General features: G+C 41.0%; 1 protein-coding gene across 16 annotated transcripts in view; it reads right to left on the minus strand.

Moving 5' to 3' along the window:
* Positions 1–19,541, minus strand: part of LOC118710749 (transformation/transcription domain associated protein) — a 101,729-nt gene that overhangs the window by 54,929 nt on the left and 27,259 nt on the right. For 8 of the 16 annotated variants that reach the window (XM_036423401.2, XM_036423409.2, XM_036423403.2 and 5 more), the window contains exons 21-33: positions 16,899–17,099; positions 14,702–14,853; positions 12,884–13,083; positions 10,859–11,076; positions 10,540–10,737; positions 9,681–9,941; positions 9,043–9,204; positions 7,386–7,482; positions 5,502–5,623; positions 5,040–5,210; positions 3,442–3,510; positions 968–1,021; positions 822–842 (exon numbers count right to left, since the gene is read on the minus strand). In XM_036423401.2, the coding sequence (XP_036279294.1) occupies positions 822–842; positions 968–1,021; positions 3,442–3,510; positions 5,040–5,210; positions 5,502–5,623; positions 7,386–7,482; positions 9,043–9,204; positions 9,681–9,941; positions 10,540–10,737; positions 10,859–11,076; positions 12,884–13,083; positions 14,702–14,853; positions 16,899–17,099 (1,926 nt within the window). The remainder of the gene's footprint in view (positions 1–821; positions 843–967; positions 1,022–3,441; positions 3,511–5,039; positions 5,211–5,501; positions 5,624–7,385; positions 7,483–9,042; positions 9,205–9,680; positions 9,942–10,539; positions 10,738–10,858; positions 11,077–12,883; positions 13,084–14,701; positions 14,854–16,898; positions 17,100–19,541) is intronic. The other 8 variants (XM_036423408.2, XM_036423410.2, XM_036423407.2 and 5 more) reach the window with 4 other exon arrangements.

The following is a 19,541-nucleotide window of genomic DNA, read 5'->3' on the forward strand; positions in this document are numbered from 1 at the left end:
GTGGGGAGGAACCACATCCCACAGCATTTTAAGATTATTTTCCCAAAAGGCAAAATAGTGAGATGTGTAAGAAGTGAGAAAAATCAGCTCACTGTCACTTCATACCCATACCATCTCTAAAGTTCTTGTCTATAGTCTTTTCAAGTCTTGGGACAGAACAAGTTCTATGCCGAAATTAGAATAACATTCTAGTAATGATTTTATATTACAGTTTTTTGTTTTTAAAGCACTGTTACAAAATCACTTCTTTTGGTCTTCCGATTCCATCAGAAGACAGGAAATGATGTATTATCATTCATCCCCATTTTACAGAAGAGGGAAACCTTACAGTTTGACTATCCAAAGTCAGTGCTGTACTACGTCAGTGTGGTGTGTGTGAACAAGAGATGCAGGGAATGGGTTCAGGGGAGCAAGGAGGTTCTAAAATTCACGGCAGTCTGTCAGTGTAACTGTACCACACCTCTCAATTTCTAGCAGGATTATTTATTCTTTGTGGAGTTTCCTCTCCAGAGGTTGTTAGATGTATGAGTTCAAACGAACTATGACAGCAAAACCCAACAAAATCTTAAATATTGAGATGCTAATATTCTAACATGTAGAAAACCAAAGAACTTAGAATCTTGCTTAAAACATCCTAAAAGAAAACATGCGTGACACCCAGACAGTTCACAGCAATGATACTAATACAACTCTGCCACAGACAGACAGTACGGCTCACTGCACTCAAAGGCACAATGCACTCTGTCCACCACAGAACCACAAGTCACAGCAAAACCAAATGCGACCACGGCCCCCTCCTGCGCCTCCACTGAAATTCTCACCTCTACCCCTTCCATGGCAGGCTGAACCAAAACAGAAATTACAGCATGAAAAAATGCAACAAAAAGGTAAAAAAGAAAAGAAAAGAAAATATAAACTGTTCTTCACATTGCAAGTCATAAACTGACTTTTAATAGGTTGTTCTCACCTCAAACTGACAGAATGGAGACAAGGAACATCTCCCGCACTCTGAGATGTTTTCCTGAGGATGGGGAGGAAAATCATCTTTTTCTATTTATGTTATTTACATTAAAAATTCCCATATACTCATACACAGTCAAGGTTATTGGGGTAAACAAGACAGTAAAGATACAATTATCAGAAAGCACACAATAATTAGTAAATGCTCAACAGCAAAACAAAAAACACCTTCCACCCTTCAGATGTCAAACGTAGCCCTCTGATAATGTCAAATAGAGTGTATTCCTTCCATACATCAAATTTTAAAATACAGAATTTTAAATTTCTTGTCTAGAGGAGAAACTGTAAGACTTTGCTGTGTACAAATACATTTAAATAACTCTTTTGCTTAGAGGGAATATTTAAAGCTTTTTTATGAAGTGATAAGAAATTTTTAAAAACCTCTTTCCCAGCTCAAGTCTTCTAAAAGAGAACCAGGGGGCTTAAGCCCCATCAGTAGGCATGTCTGAGATCCCCACACCCAGGAGAACCCACAGGCTAGGACTGGATACCTGAGCAATCTTGTCAAGTAAAGCTGTGCGTGTATGCGTGCATGTTGTATGTATGTGTATTGTGTATGCATGCATGAGTGTTGGGGAGTGTATGTATAAAGACAAGGCATAATATGCCATGAGTTCTGCCCTGTAAGTTCAACGCTAAATAGCCAAGCCTTTCTAAACATGATGATATACAAATCTCTGATCATTGAGGGTGCCCAGCATTACAAAGCTTTATTTTTAGTCAACTATTTAACATGACTTCAGTTATAGTTTCTCAATGAGACAATATTATTTGGTGATTTGACCAAATAGGAACAAATTACTTTCCAAGATCTACTCCCAATCCTGGACTGCAGGCATAAAAAATAACCAGGCCTCAAGAGCAGAAAGGCAAGGCTTGGCCCTGACTGAGGTGATGGAGCTATGGCCATGCTGCCTGTGGACTCCAAACAACATGTTAAGGATTCAGACATGGGGCCTCTCTCACACAGCTGGGCGTTCCCAAGCAGCTCAGGGAATACACTCATCCGACCACCAACATGTTCATTGAGCAGGAGCTCAAGGACTTCCCAATACCCACCATGCCGTCCCCTATGCAGTGCCCCTCCCCAAACCCTTCCAAACAACTTGATGTAAAGTTTGTGGAATCTTTTTGACCTAACATAAGACATTCATCTACCCATGAGGTCTTTTAATGTTTATTCTGGAATTGCTGTGTGTTTCAAGTAATTAATAGCTTAATGTAAAGACAAATATAAAATTTACAGCAAAAATACCTAAGAAATGAAAGATGGGAAGGAAAAGCACAGAAGCACTTGCACCTACTTCCAAGAGCTTAGGGTTTAAAATACACTCTGCTCTCCCCACGAAGTTTCCCTGACTTGATTCCTGTTTATATCAATAACAAACCTTCAAAGAGGTCACGTGTGGTATACCAATCCTAAAAAAGTTAAAAATCCTGGTTTAGTTTTGCTTAGTTTGCTCTTTAGAAGCAGCAAGAAACAAGACTTACATAAATAAAACAAGTGACACAGAATGGTCAAAACAAAGCATAATAAAGCAAAAAAAAAAAATCAATTTGGGATGAAACACAGCATCCGACAAACAGGCACAGGAGGACAAAAAGCCACGTTAATTATGCCTCTGAAGAGCTACGGAATTCCCTCATCAGGACACAATGGCACCAGAAAACAGAAACTTGGCAAAACACAACCTCACTGACAGGACAAGCATCAACTTAAAAAATATTTTAAAGGAATAGTAACATGTACAAGTAAAATTAGAGTCAAAACAATAAGAATCATTCATTTTTAAGAGGCAAAATCTTTAATGACTAATATAGAATGCTCAAAAGATTTAACTTGTGGTTTTCCCTCAAAACCGTAAATGTGGGTTTTGAAGTACCAGCCATTTGACTTTTGACAAACAACTGGGTTGAGGTATTTAGACCTAGAAAATATAAAATTATTTTATTTTTATGTAATGTCTTATTACATTCTCTTTAATGCTTTAAGTCCTAAAATCACTCCTTGGTTTTATGAGGCAATGATAATGGAAAGTGATGGAAAACAACAGCAGAGGAAAGCACCACCATGCAAACAGCAGCTGCCAAGGACAGTCTAGAAAATACACTTAGTACACTTTAACACAAAAACAGTACAATTCAAATACTAACATTTCAAGTTTCCAAGAATTCTCAGCAACAAAAACATCAAATTAAAGTGAACAAAGGGAGATTTTTAAAAAGCATAAAAAAGAATGTTTTCAGCAATCATGAGATTTTTTTAAAAATGTAATGATAATAAAGTATGCTTAACAATTTAAATGGACTACAATCACTTAGACTGTACTCTGACCGTCACGTTAATTAAAAGCCCAGTACTAACACTGACTGTGGCAGGGCCAACGGGTTGCCCTTCCCAGAAACAATCGAGTCACTCACGTTTCCGTCGCTCCTCTGGCCCCCTTTATGGGTGAGGACCACCACTTCCATCCACTTTCGCAGATGTTGCTGTTGAAAGAAATACATCCTTAGACATTTCTTCCTCACAACAGGAGCATTTCGATTCCAAAATGCTGCTTTTAGGTGAAAACACATATGTAATCATTCATATTTAATGTGAGAATGGCAATGTTTCTGTTACTGAAATAGCCCAACCATTCAACTCGTGATGGGAATAACTGGCATTGGTTTATGTTCTATAAAGAAAGACTGAAACCACCCTGCTACAGAAAACACCCTGAGACCTGCCATTCCAATATCAGGAAGTTTACTCCTGTCCATCATTCCTGCCATCACCTTATGACCCTGGTACTTTGTGTTACAGCTGTTCATGGAGTGCTGCCATGCACCCAGCACCGTGCAAGCAGGGGGCAGAGAAGTGAACACACAGGCATCGCCTGTCCTCCTGGTGTTAGGGTTGCAGTAGGAAAAACAGGGTAGGGCACAGGAGCGTGGGTGGGGAACGAAGATGATGAGATGTGTGAAAGCTGTGGATGCAGGTTCAGATCAGGTCCCTGCTGAGGCTCATGTGCCAGAAGCACAAGGAAGTGCACTCCAGGCAGGGACTGGAAGAGGGCGCAGGCCGGGCTGAGGAACCCAAATGTCGTGCACTGGGCCTCTAGTAAATAAACACTTTTCTCTGAGCCTTTAATGTAAACTTTAAGAGAGGAGTACAGAAAGTTGTGTTTCCCAAACTTACCAATGGAGGTTTTCTCCCCTACAAATTACAGGGCCAATGTTCTAAGAATCTTATGCTGAGAACCACTAAAACAACAAATTTCTTTAAGGAACTAAGTACACTAAGCTAACAATGTTTTACCAATAAAATTCCTTAAAGGAAATCACCAGAATATATTTTCATAAAACCTACAACCCTGTATAATCATCTGTAATAGCAAAAGACTGGGAAAATCTAGATCTGATGTGGGCAACATCGGCCATCGGGCCATACCATGGGCCCTACAAAGCCCGTGAAATCATTTGGTCTGGCCCCGGCAAAGCAATAAGGGTGAATTAATTAAATGTTTGACCAAATACAGCAGGTAAATTTTTAAGTTTATAATTTTGTATGGCCCATGAACGATGCTATAAATATTCAAATGGCCTCTGGCAGATAAAAGGTTCCCCACCTCTGATCTAGAAGGTCATCAGTGGAGGCCTGGTTACATAAATGAGAGCATGGCCACAGAAGGATTATTGTCATCGTAAAACAGAATGAAGAAACACTTTACGTTCTGATGAAATGGTGGGGTAGTAGACAGGAAAAGTAAGAACTGTGTGTACACTATCCTTCCTTTTGTGGGGAACAAAAGAATAGACATATGTGCTATTACAAATGTGAAAGCCTCCAGAAGGACACTGTTAGCACTGGGTGTCTCTGGGAAGGGGGAGGAGAGTTGGAGGACAGGAGGGAGACTTTCATAGCACACCCTTCCATACCCTTTGAATTTTAAACCATGTAAATATATTTCTTATTTTAAAAAATAATTCCAATTTTCACGTTTATTATAGAATATATTTACATGCACTTAGCTTACCATCATCTGATCACAGAACTTATCATTGAAGGAGTTTGGGAAGAGCCTGGTAACCGAAGTCAGACGATTCACAACATTCAGCGTCAAGCTTCGATAATCCCCCAGCATCATCAGCAAAGGTCGCATATGTGTATGGATTTGGTCTACTTCTATGGTAGCACCTTCTAAAAACTATTTAAAAAAAAGGTTACAAATAAAAACAGATAACAGAATATATTTTAGAATAGAAAGTATGTGTGACTCTAACAGCAAGTTTTTGTGTTCCTTGGAAAAACGAAATATTAAACTTATCAATTGACTAATCATTGCTATGTAATATTTTTAAAGGTTTGGTATGACTATGGAACCAGTAGAGACATTATTACACTTCAGTGGATATTAACAGGCAAATTTCCAGGCACACAGACAAGATAAACGAACTCGTAAGCAGAATACACATACACACACACACACACACCTCACCTTTCTCATACAGGCTTCTCCAGCCTCCTGGAGCTCACTATTTGTGGAATTAAGTGCTTTGAAGAGTGCAGCAATGATCTTCTCTCTAGACTGAGGAAGGTAATTGCAGGCAGCAAGTGCATCTTTAGGGAGAAAAATAAATATCTCATTATTAACCTGAAAATACATGAACATATTGCTTATCTAAAGCTCTTACCAGCCATAGCCAGTTTGACTTAATAGACAGAGCATTTTGGTCAAAGGCATGTACCTGGGTCACAGTCTTGAATCCCATTATGGGGTATACAGGAGGCAGCCAATCAATGATTCTCTCTCATCATTGATGTTTCTCTCTCTCCCTCTCCCTTCCTCTCTGAAATCAATAAAAATAAAAAAGTGGATCTTTAAAAATAAATAATTAATAAAATAAAGGCTCTTACCCACAAAAATTATGAGTCACTAAACCTCTTTCCTAGTATCTGACCAGGAGAAGGACAAAAAAAAACACATGATCTCTACTGACATTATCTAAGGGTGAAATCAATAGCTAGAGGGCCATGACAAATTTTATATTGTCCAGATAGGAGGAAGAGGGCAGAAAGAAGGTCCCCAATGACACTGCTGCCCCAAGACATCTTCATACAGGGTGAGCATGGCTGGCCTGTGGGCAGATACTTGCTGAATTCATGAAGAGTGCATGGCCTTGATGAAAGGAATAGACACACAAAGCCAGGCTTCTCTCCACTATTCACCTCTAATCAGGCAGCAGCCTCCTCCTAACTTGAGAGACTTTGAAAATACAAATATTCTGAGGAAAGGGGACACACCTCAATCTTATGCTCCTTAGGAGACAACAGCCTACCCCTGGCTGGGGTGGCCCAGTGCATTGGGCCAGTGCATCAAAGGGTCACAGGTTCAATTCCTGGTGAAGGGCATAAACCTGGGTTGCAGGTTTGTTCCCACCTTGGTTGGGGCTCGTGTGCGAGCCAACTAATCAATGTGTCTCTCTCACATTGATGTCTCTCCCCCACTTCCACACTCCCTAAAAATCAACAGAAAAAAACATCCTCAGGTGAGGCTTAACAACAACAAAAAAGAGGAGAGGGAACAGCTTAACAAGAGGAATAACTATATTGCTAATAGGAATGTATGAGGGTACCCCAACGGAAAAATCCCAACTCAGAAGTGAGAATCTGCCAAACATCCCTGCTCTGCACCTCCCTCACTCTGGCTTGCTTTGTCTGAAATGGCCCAGCCCCATCTTCAAGCTTGGATATTATTTTCTCTGTCTCTCAACTTCTCTACTGCTAATTCAAGGAATCTGACAAAAATTTGTTAAGGGTATAAATATCAACAGACCAAGAGACAAAGTCAACTTAAAAAACCTGTATTGGGTATTAGCAAAAAGGGGGGAGAAAGACTGTTTCTAAGCACAAGGGTGAGTACTGGTCTAGTATATTTTTCTAAACTTAACACAATTCCTGTACTAAACACTGATAACTAACACTCATGAAAATCTAGAGCCAGCAGGATTCTCAGATGCTTCTAAATCATTACCAAGTCTATAAAGAATGTTGTATATCTTACTAAATACTCTGAGTTGGATGAAAATGGTAATATATGAACAGTATGACAACTCTCATAAACCAGAATATTAGGTTCATAGGAGAACTATAAATAGTTTATTAGGTAGTAAAATTCAGTTTACTATAGAATAAAAAATTATTTAAATCCTAACAATCTATATAACCACTAACATTTCATTATCTATTGTAGTTTAATACACATAGTTTCTGATCCCACCTTAAAAACAACACAAAAATAAAAAATTTAAACAACAGAAAAGGCTACTGTCTCCTTTCACTTTTGTCCCCAGTAACTTGTTTCAGATTTATATGAACTTACTTAGTGCTGCAATTCTCAAAGGCACAAGTGATGGAAGACTTTTGTAACAGGGCAGCTTTGTTAAAGCTGAATCTTCAGCCTCACACAAATTCAAAAGCTGCAAAAGATAAAGCAATGCAATTTAGCCTTCTCTTACTGTAAAGACACGATAATCTTACAAATAAAAGAGCATAGCCGAAACCGGTTTGGCTCAATGGATAGAGCGTCGGCTTGGAGACTGAAAGGTCCCGGGTTCGATTCTGGTCAAGGGCATGTACCTTGGTTGCGGGCATATCCCCAGTAGGGGGTGTGCAAGAGGCAGCTGATCGATGAATCTCATCGATGTTTCTAACTCTCTCTCTCCCTTCCTCTCTCTATAAAATCAATAAAATATATTTAAATAAAAAAAAAAAAAAAAAAAAGAGCATAGCAATCTTCCACACACCCCACAACACAATTAACTAACAAACTGAAATCAAATTCTACAGAATTTGATTCCAGGTCAAGAGCATGTACCTTGGTTTCAGGTTCATCCCCGCCCCCAGTCAGGTGTGGGAGACAACCAATCCATGTGTTTCTTTCACATCCATATTTCTCTCTCTCTCACCTGGTTCCTCTCTCCTACTTTCACTATAAGTAAATGGAAAAAAATATCTTCAGGGGTAAACATAAAAAAAAAAATAAAAAAAATAAAAAAAAAAGAATGTTTATAATTTGGCTATATCTAATGTTTAATTTCTGTTTATTACTGTCTACACACTGTAAACTGGAGAGTTTAGAGTAACAAATACTTGAAGATGCCATCTGCGTCTGCCCATTATCTTGAATCAAGGGACAAGTCAAGTGCACTAAACAGCACGAGAACCTGGCAGGACAAGGCAGTGATCAGAACCCCTGCTCTAAAATAACAGTCATGGTTCCTATGACTGCAGCTTCTCTGCTGTGACCTTAGGTGCACATCAAGTGCTCAAGCCGTTTCTATACCTTCAGGAGGCCAGAGTTACAGAGGGCATTCAAGTAAAGTAAGGTCTCCCAACAGTGCCTGGCACATTTAAGTGATTAACTAACACTGTCAGCTGCCACTGTTTGTGCCGTCTTATTCTGAGCACCAACAGATGGGACAGTGACTAAAGTAGATGGTATAGTCTTAGCTCTAGATTACAACTTGAAGGCTCTGAAGAGCAAGATTCCTTGTTAGAGGGGTAATAGAGTTCAAAAGACTCAGGAAACACCCACCTTTTTTAAAAATTTATTTTTATTGACTTCAGAGAGAAAGGGAGAGATAAAAACATCCATGATGAGAGGAAATCATTTATTGGCTTCCTCCTGCACGTTGGACCGAGCCTGCAACCCAGGAATGTGCCCTTGACCAGAATCAAACCTGGGACACTGAGTCCACAGGTCAATGCTCTATCCACTGAGCCAAACTGACCAGGGTGAAACAGTCATGGTTCCTATGACTTCAACCTTCTGTTGAACATCTGCAATCACTATGCCCACCTTCTCCCCAATTCCTGATGTAACATACCTGTGCCGAGTGCTGTGCCAGGCTATTGCTGGTTCCCTGTGGTCACCCCCCAGGCCTTCTCTGAGTGCTGCCTGACCAGGCTTCGTGCACAAACAGTTTACCAGACACACGTCATCACCATCCACACCACGAGTACCACCACCCCCCTACCTCTGTGTAGAACACCTTATGTTCCACCACGTTAAGATCCATAGTGAAGAGCCTGGGCTGTAATGTGGTACAGAATGTATTCCCCTCCATCAGGCCAATCTGTGCATTGGCAGGCTGGTGTCTGAGCAAATGCTTCTTAGGTGGGACCATATCCTGGAGGACCTAGGACAGGCAAGGAGGAAATACAACTGAACACATGCCCCTCAAAAAGACTCTCATCACAATATTCTAAAGCAATTACCAATTTGAAAACCATAAGAGATGAAAGGTTATTACAGATGTCTTTTAGTTAGGTGACAGAGAGATGTTCCATGTACTAAAACTGGGCCACGGATGTCTGATACACTTCTTTCCTAAGGCTTCAGAGTAACCTCTTTTAATACAAACACAAAACTACCAGACTGTGCTATACTGATCCAGGAAACCAATCTTCTATCCTCTTGACACTGACAATTAGCAATAGAACCATTAATATAAGACATTGATTTTCACATATCTGAGGTTAAAAAAAAGCATATGTAATAGCATTCTGTAAAGCGGACACAAAATTATAAATTATATATCCTCTACATCTCAGATTTGAAGGGGGGAAAAAAGTTTTGCACACGTTACCCTAGTTCTGGTGACAGAAATCTCACCTCTTTATGGGGTTCCATTATCACGGTCACACTTTTCCCAGTGACCTGGGCCAAAACTTGCAGTGAATGCATAGCCTGTTTTCTCACAGTGGAATTTGGAGAGGTGACTTCTCGAACCAAGTCGTGTGTCACGTGGTGAAACGACTTTTCCTGAGCTGCCACAATCTCTTCCGCTCTCTCCTCATCTTTTAACGGTGTCGCACACCTCATCAGCAGCTGCTCCAGGGTGGTTTTGGCCATGGCAACTGCCCCATTGGAAACCTGCAGGACAAGGACTCCTTAGATCGAAAAGGGAACAATGCTGCCCAGGAGACCCATGTCTCCTGTGCAACCTGCCTGCCATCAACACCGTCTCTGGGGGGGGTTCACGCCCCGCGTGCCAGCTAATCTAATAAGACTCCTTCATCACTTCCGTTAGGTACTTTAGGTAATTCCTGTGTGCCACTCAGAAAGGAAAATGTGGTGCAGACAGGATCTTTGAATTTACCAAACAGATAAGCTGGCAATGCCCAGATATTCTCCCTGCATCTAGGATCATAAAGAATGCAGCGTCTGTGGAAATGCTGGAGCATATGCACTACTGAGCCCCAAGGCAAGCCTGAGGAGTGGTGCTTCTTCACAGGTCACAGCTGTTCTGTGGTTAAGTTCCCTGGCGTGACTGCTCCTTATGAAGACAGAAAGGTATCTGATAACCAGACAAAACCTAAAGGGGTTCTGATCTGTCCTTTCATTGAAGGTGCTGTTATGAAACCTAAGCTTTTAGGAGAGCAAATTTGTAGAACTGATTCTTGCTACCTATTCTCTGGGCAAATTAGCTAGTTGAGACAGCTTGGTTAGGTTTGGAGGCACCATCACCTACCTCTCCAGTTAAGTCCATCATGACAAAAAGAAGTGCTTTGAGGAATGTCTGCTGGTTCTGGAGAACCCAAGTGAGAGGAAGCCGCTCCATGAGGAATTTAATGGACACCACACCCCCCAACTTTGCATACCAGGCCTGCTCATAACAACACGCACATAAGCGCTCCACAATGTAAGAAAACAGAGGCAGCTGGCATGCCTGGGGAGAAAAACAAACACAAACTTTAATGTGTTACTGCAATTCTTAAAAAAAAGTTTCTAGAATGACACCCTCAGGTACAAATCCCACAAAGAGAAAACACTCCTCAATCCGGCCTTACCCTCTCCTTGGAGCCCAGGATGATACTGGCAACATCAAATATCACAGCGAGAGCCACCTCTCCAATCTTGCAAAGTTCCTTTTCTTCATATGCCATGCATATAGCTATGGCGTCAATGAGAACCAATGGATCCATTCCTTTTGACCCGTTTTCTTCACTGTGAAACATGGCTGTGCTGGGCTGGCTGCCCACCTGGTAGCAAGGCAGCAAGAAAGGACCTGGAGGAGAGCACAGGACACATGAGAGAGAAGAGTGTTCGCTACCAACATTCTTGTCCCTCCAAGTGCAAAAGTACCTCATTTTCTTTTCTTTGAGGTTAGGAGCTTAATACTTTAGCCCAACTTCTGTTAATATTAAACTGATTTACACTAAGGTTATTTTTCTGAATATTTTCCATTATACACTGTATTATTTTCATTTTTCCTCAATCATAAGTCAGAAATGTATTACTTTAAAATGAGAACCACTTGCTAGGTTGGCTCAGTGGATAGAGTGTCGGCCTGTGGACTGAAAGGTCCTGGGTTCAATTCTAGTCAAGGGCACATGCCCGGGTTGCAGGCTCAATCCCTAGTAAGGGTGTGCAGGAGGAAGCTGATCAATGGTTTTCTCTCAGTGATTTTTCTCTCTCTCTCTCCCCCTCTCCTTTCCACTCTGAAATCAATAAAAATATATTTTTTAAATAGTTTCTCTTTCTCCTAAAATATTCTCATGGCCAACTATATTTATTTTTTTTAATATATTTTATTGATTTTCCACAGAGAGGAAGGGAAAGGGATAAAGAGCTAGAAACATCAATGAGAGAGAAGCATCAGAGAGCTGTCTCCTGCACACCCCCTACTGGGGATGTGCCCGCAACCAATGTACATGCCCATGACCGGAATTGAACCTGGGACCTTTCAGTCCGCAGACCGACGCTCTATCCACTGAGCCAAACTCCACTAATCCATGGTTTCGGCATCATGGACAACTTTAAATAAAATTTAAAAAAAGAGAGAGAACCACAATCAGATACCTTCTTTTTAAATTCATTAAACAGGCCAAAGAGCAGAGCATGGTAATGACTATGAGGCACCCTCTGTACATTCCTGACATACAAACTACAATCAAAAGCAACAGCTCACAAAAAAAAAAAGCAACAGCACCCAGCTATGACACCCAACATACACACAAAGAACCAGCTAGTTGGGAATTATCAAAAGGCTTACAGGTCTGCTGGGAAGTGAATGTTAACAGAGGAAACACTGAGAAACAATCTAAGTGCTAATTTGTACAGTACCAACTGCTCAGGCCAAGAGTTAGGAGGGGGAGTCCCACATGTTCTACAGGCTCCAGAAGCCCTTATCGTCCTCCAGGGTGAGGCTCTGAGGAATGCCGAGTGCAGTGCTCCTCACGGAGGCTGCTGGCCAGCCCCGGGCTGGGAGGAGGCACACAAGTCGGGAGTAAATGTTCAGAAACTTAGGTAGCACTGGGGAGCCCTGACAGTCCCACTGTGTTTTACTAAAGCACCAGTCTGCGGTGGCTTACAAATTAAAACCAAGGAGACAAAATCTGTCTGCACACCCAGAGCCCGAGAACCCCTGCCGCAGGAGCACGTAGCTATTCCAGGCAGAGAGAAAGCATGGAGGAGAGATGACCATGCCAGGAGCAGAGATGAGCACTGCAAGGGAGCCTTCAAGGGGCTGGCTAAGAGCAGACAGGCGACGGTGGAAAACACATGGAGGAAGGTCAGCAATAAGTGTAGCTGCAAACTGCCTCTGTTTTACACATTCAAGCCTATTCAACCCCATTGTTCATAAAAAACAAAGGGCCAAAATACTGAGTATAGTTTATAGCTAATACTTGGAAACAATGTTCACAATACAGCACCCATCAATGAAATACCAATGATCTTTTTCAATGTGTTTAAGTGGAAAATTAGAAAAGAAAGGCCAAAAAATCAATCAGCCAACCTCAGCTTCTCTGAAACTCCACCAAGTCCTGACCATGTTTTTGAAGTCAAATAACCAGTTCCTTGGCCCGACTCACCACACTGCTGGGCAACTGCCACCATTGTGTAGTGGCGGATCAGGCTGGCTACAAAGGGCAGGGCGCTGGGCCGAAGATCTTTAATGACTGCAGACATGAAAGCCCCGGTCAAAGCCTGCTCAAATGTCTTCCGAGCTGGAGTGTCTTGTGCTTTGTAGCGATGTGATATGATGACATTAGGTATGGTCTTTTCTGTGAAGCTGGAAGACAAAATTTAATTCACCATCACAACACCGAAGTCCTGAACTGATGGCTTCACCATGACTTAATTTTTTTATTTTAACCTACCCTCCTTCCTCATTCAGATAGGACTGAGTGAATTAATTTATCTGCTTTAATTTCAGTATGAACTCTTATGACTAATGATTCAAGAGACATTACATATGTTCTACCTGATGGGAGCACAGGCAATGGATCAGAGGGAAATTATAAAAGGATAGCAGATTCAATTTTTTATATTTCATTTTAGGATGATGTTTGAATTTATCTTTTATAATTAAACTAGTGGCCCAGTGCACAGATTTGTGCATATTGAAAGGAAATTAATTAGAAGAAATATTTTAATTTCACTATTCACCTTTTCTCTATAATAGAAGTGTCAGAGATGAAAGAAAATTAGTAAAATGTGTATGGAAATATATAAATTAATTTTTAAAAATAACGATACAAAAACATGACATAAAAATAACAAAAACATGATATAACGACACTGATAAAAACAATGACTGATAAATTGATTAAACTTATCTCTCTGCACACAACATTAAGAGTAAAAACACTTTCAGAATGCTTGCATAATTTCCTTTTTGATGAAGTATTTACAACTTAAACATCTCACGCTTTTCGAACTTGAGAGAAAGCAACATATAACTGACCATGTTCAAAAAAGGGTTCAAGTAGGAATAATTCTACTCTGTCTAGAGTTTGTTTTTGTGATTTATTAATAGTCATTGCAAATGCTGGCATCACAGGAAACTTTCTTCGAATTAATTTAAATGGGAGGCCAGTGTCAGACTGGAACAAATAAATTCTTGGAATCAGAACAACCTCTCCTTCCATAGATCCTGTTAATACTTCAGCTTTGATTATGTTAGGTCACAATCTTTTGACAATAAATCTAGAATCATTACAAAGACCCCATTTACTATTAAGATTTCTCAGTAGCATGATGATTGCACCTTTCAATTTTAATTTATGATACAGCATTCCCAAAGGAGTAATACTACTATGAAACTCGATGGCAAAATTATCCTTTTCAGCATCATCTATTGAATCGATGGAATCATTACTCAAATAGGTGTGAAAATCTCCACCGGGTATATCCAAAATTTCATTTACTTTATGAATGTGCTCATTTTTAGGGCAAAGAATCACACATTTAGATATACTTTTAATATTATCTATAGATATACTATTTCCAAAGGTAACTTCAATAATAGATCCATTACAAATCATTTCATAGGGGATTTCAATAATATCCACTCCAAGAGCTTTATCTGTATCACACATGCACGAAGTTAACGTCTATTTTTAAATTGCCAATGTGCGTCATATGTACCAGTCGGTAAGTCGATGGTCGAACAGATGTCCCATCGGTCACTTAGCCTTTTATGTATACAGATAAGCCAAAATCTAAAAAGTAACTCCATCATTGATCAAATAATGATGGAAAAAGCTATTACTTAAATGCAGCTATAGACCTGTTATACATTAAAATTCACACCACTTATTATTACTACCACTTATTATTACTCTCATTAGATATTTTATCTATATCTAAGAAGAATGAAAATGCAGAGAATTAAATTACCAACATACTTAGGGTGTGCAAGGAGCTGGTAGAGAGCATGTTTGTTGTCCTCTAGACTCATCATTGCCACCAGGAAGCACTTGATCACTTCCCATGCCTGCCTCCGGTAGTAGGGCTCAGTGTTGGCACTTTTCAGGCAGTCCAGAGCGGTTTCAATGGCCTGTGACAACAAATAAACACAAAAACTATAGTTGGTACCAAATTACGTATCCTTGAAAGGCTTTCACTGAAAGCATTTGCAATTCCCAAAAGAATCTTAATGCATATTTTTTCCTCTTGAAGTGAGCAGAGTGGGACCTACAGAGGGTAGCGAGTACTCCCTGTAAGACCTCCAGAGAAGGCGATAAAAGTATTACGAATAAGGAGCTGCACAGTTCAAATGAAAATGTAAAATGGAGTTTACTAATTTTGTGCTTAAACAGACAATGGGAGATTCCAGAAATAAATGAGCCCATAAGAGTCCATGAGGTAGATTTGCTGGATTAAACTAGACATTGGGTCATCTACAAACTTATCAAGGTCCTCAAGAAAATAATGAACTTTCTGCAGACCACAGACTTTCCCATGTTTAAGTTCAAAACTAAAAAAAAACTTTCCTAAGTTTTCATTAAATTCCTCTTTAAAAGAGAAAAAGGTTTACATCGTTTTTTCAGAACACCTATATAGCTACACTCATATTTTTATCCTTTTCATTTCAATAAAATTGACCAGACAAGACACAATCACACAGAAAAATAATTTGAAGCCTTTAACAGCTAAGATATTAACTTAATGATAACTATATACATATATACCAAAGAACTAATCTGTATCAAAGATCAAACATTTATCCAGGCTCTGTGTGAGGAGCCAGAAAAGGGACAGAGCCCTGTACTCCTGCAGGCGACAAAGCACACAGGGCACTTGGTGTGATACAGCTTCCCACCACATCACCCCAGTCGTGTGTCTGAGTCTTCTGGGGCACAGCAGAACTGTAGTTTCTCCTACTGCCTCTAATCTGGTCATTAATAGGTAATAAATCATGTGAGGTAACTTTAGAAATTTTATTTTTAAGAATAAATGTAAGCTATGAGCCAATTTCCCATGAAAAAAATAAATGAGCCGAAACCGGTTTGGCTCAGTGGTGGAACGTCGGTCTGCGGACTGAAAGGTCCCAGGTTCGATTCCGGTCGTGGGCATGTACGTTGGCTGTGGGCACATCTCCAATAGGGGTTGTGCAGGAGGCAGCTGGTCGATGTTTCTCTCTCATCGACGTTTCTGGCTCTCTATCTCTTTCCCTTCCTCTCTGTAAAAAATCAATAAAATATATTAAAATAAATAAATAAATAAATAAATGACTGTTTTACTGGCCCTGGCGTTGGCCTCACTGCTCATTCCCTTTGCCTAGTTGACGCCTTTGGCTCACCAGACATGCCAGGGCCCTGAGGATGCTGCCTGCTGGGAAAGGAGCTCCACAAACCCATAAGGTTTCCATATGGAGGACTGAGGAAGCCTATCTTCAAAACCTGGTTTCTCCCGCCCTCGCTCCTGTGGCTCAGTTGGAAGCACTTATCCCTTACACCAAAAGGTGGCAGATTCAATTCCCAGTCAGGGCACATACCCAGTAGGGGGCATGTAGGCCACCTGTCAATGATTCTCTCTCGTCAATGATGTTTCCCTCTCTCTCTCTCTCTCTCTGTCTCTCTCTCTCCCTCCCTCCCCCCCCTCCCTCCCTCTCTATCTCCCTTTCTCTCTCCAAAATCAATAAAAACATTTTTTTTTAAAAACACTAAGTTCCAGGGTCAAGTGGACAGGGCATCACCTTCTGATTCCTCAGGAAAGATGGACCTGCTCCAGGGTCCATATGGAGTGTCGTCCCTCAGCCCGGAATTGCTAGAGGGCGCAGGCCAGGCCAGGGACACCACCAGTGCATGATTGGGGCCAGGGAGACACAGGAGGCTGGCCAGTCGGGGAGGGACCGCAGGAGGGCTCCAGGAAGTGTCCTGCTCTTCTCGCTTAGTCCCAATCAGCCAGACCCCAGCAGCAAGGTAACCTACCAGAGTGTCTGCCCCCTGGTAGTCAGTGCACCTCATAGCGAGCAGTTGAGCGGCCTTAGCATACCATTAGCATACTACACTTTGATTGATTGGACTGGATGACTGGACACTTAGCATATTAGGCTTTTATTATTAGGATTAAGAAGCTCCCAGAGACTTCCAAATTTACCTTCTCCATTGGAAGCTGAAGAGATGCTTTACAATCGGAAAACTCCACTGTAATACTGGGGCCTTGAACTTCAGTCAAAACATAGTGCAGCTTCTGAGATTCCTTTAACATCTTCCTATTACTGCCACCAAATTTACCAAGTACACGATAGGCTACATGAGAAATGCTATCAGCAGGATTACGTAAAGTGCGCCATAAAGCCTAGAAATCAACACACTTTCATTAAAATCCTTTCAAGGTAATACATTCACATGGCTCATAAATTAAAACCCAAAAGTTATAAAAGACTATAGAGCAAAATTTATTTCTTCTCTTTCCCCCAAATATACAAGTCCCCTTCTTAGGGGAAACCAATGTTACCGATCTTATGCATTCTCCCAGAAAAAAGTTTATGTCTTTACAAAAATGCATAGACAAATATAAACATTCTTCCATGCTCCTGAAGCAAAAATGGTAGCATATAGTAAATACTGCAGAGCTCAAAAGCAAGAAAACTAAGCAATATATAGCTTAGGCATCTTTACAAAATGGGATTGGTAGGTGATTAGAGAGAAATGTGGTTTACTGGTAAGTTCTCACCCTGAGGTTAGATGACAAGTTCTCAAAATTTTACTTCTATTAGGTTTTATAACTTTAAAACATGATATATAAATCAAATCATATATCTAAAATATTCCATACATTAGGAAGGATGATAGCAAAGGGGGAAAATGTGGATCATGTTGGGACCTGAATTATAGGAAGAACAAATAATGTGCACCTTGTACACACACACTCAACTGTTTGCCAAAACTGTCCATTTTCCATTTTCCCAGCTAAATTATCATATCTTGAAAATTATCATAGCTCGTTATTAAAGTCTATTTCTTAAATCATCTTCTGAAACAATGCCCAATATTAGTGTCAAGCAACAATCAACAAAAAATCTTGGTACTTTCCTCTAAAGCAAAATTCCAATATCTCTTATGTACCTGTAGCTCCAACGAGGTTTCTCCGTAAGGACTGCTGAGAGGTGTTGTCTGGTCCCTTCTCCTCTATCCCTTCTACCTGCCCACCTAATACTCACTTATCTTAATAAGTACCTTGGCTTTACCCCCCAGGTGGAGTAGGCAGTGGAAATGAGTGTTTCTGTGCTTCTGATCTCCAATGCTCATGTCGACTTAGCTGGATGATGGAGCTAAAGTGAGACAGCTTATCCCACTTGACAAGTGGACAGCTTATCCCACTTGACAAGTTTCTGAGCCTCCAAAAGCAGGCTGGACCCTGTCTCTCCCTAAGGCTGTCTGCCTCACAGAATGGCAAAGGCTAGAGAACCCCTCCCTGCCTCCTCTCCCACATGGTGCTTGCCCACGCTTGAGTCAGTTCTTCCAAGCTGCCATCTCCAATCTATTCTGCCAAAGACTTCTGTCCTTTAGGGTTACTGAGGCCCCATCATATAATCAGAATTCTGATCCCAGTGTGGGGTCAAATACTCTATGCTAATGGGGCACATGAGCAAATAACAGGAAGCGTAAACCTCTAACAATTAGCAACCACATTAAAAATAAATAACAGCAGCAAGACATGAAGGAAAAACCTGGCATCTGACATATGAACTCTAATGAACAAAAAATACAAAATGTTGCCTGACCAGTGTGGCTCAATTGGCTGGCATGTCAACCGTACACCAAAAGGTTGTGGGTTCATTCCTGATCAGGGTACATATCCAAATTTGGGGTTTGATCCCTGGTCAGGGCACATGTAGAAGGAAACTAATTGATGTTTCTCTCTTTCTCTCTCCTCTCTCTCTCTCTCTCTCTCTCTCTCCCCCCCCCCTCTAAAAACAAACCAGTTACATTAAAAAATTTTAAAACTGTTAAAAATATTCTATATAATAAAAGGCTAATATGTAAATTGACCAAATGGCAGAATGATGGGTTGCTATGACATGCACCTACCACCAGGGGGCAGACGCTCAATGCAGGAGGTGGTCAGTGTGCTCAGCCAGAAGCCGGACTCATAGCTGGCAAACGCAATAGCAGTGGCGGGAGCCTTTCCTGCCTCCATGGCAGGAGAGCAGGCCTAAGCCGACAGTCACACATCCCCCAAGGGCTCCTGGACTACGAGAGAGCACAGGCCTGGCTGAGGGAACCCCCAAAGTGCACGAATTGCGTGCATCAGGGCTTTAGTATACATATAAAATGATTGCAGACAGCTATGCTTTCCCCCCTTAATAATCTGCATCTCTGTACTGTGTAGCTCAAGATCTTTTGTGAATAAAGAAAGGATCTCGTCGAAACCGGTTTGGCTCAGTGGTGGAGTGTCGGTTTGCGGACTGAAAGGTCCCAGGTTCAATTCCGGTCAGGGGCATGTACATTGGTTGTGGGCACATCCCCGGTGGGGGGGAGGGGGGTTGGTGCAGGAGGCAGCTGGTCGATGTTTCTCTCTAATCGATGTTTCTAGCTCTCTCTCTCTCTCCCTTTCTCTCTGTAAAAAAATCAATAAAATATATTAAAAAAAAAAAAAAAAAAAGAAGAAGAAAAGAAAGGATCTCCTGGTAGCAACAGTGACCATAACACCTGCCTTTGTAAGTCACCAACTATTGTAAATGAACATGACACCTGTAAAAGCCTCCAAAAAAAGGGCAGTACTGCAAAACAAATA

The sequence above is a fragment of the Pipistrellus kuhlii genome, unplaced genomic scaffold (assembly GCF_014108245.1).
Source record: "Pipistrellus kuhlii isolate mPipKuh1 unplaced genomic scaffold, mPipKuh1.p scaffold_m20_p_8, whole genome shotgun sequence".
Classification (NCBI taxonomy): Eukaryota; Metazoa; Chordata; class Mammalia; order Chiroptera; family Vespertilionidae; genus Pipistrellus; species Pipistrellus kuhlii.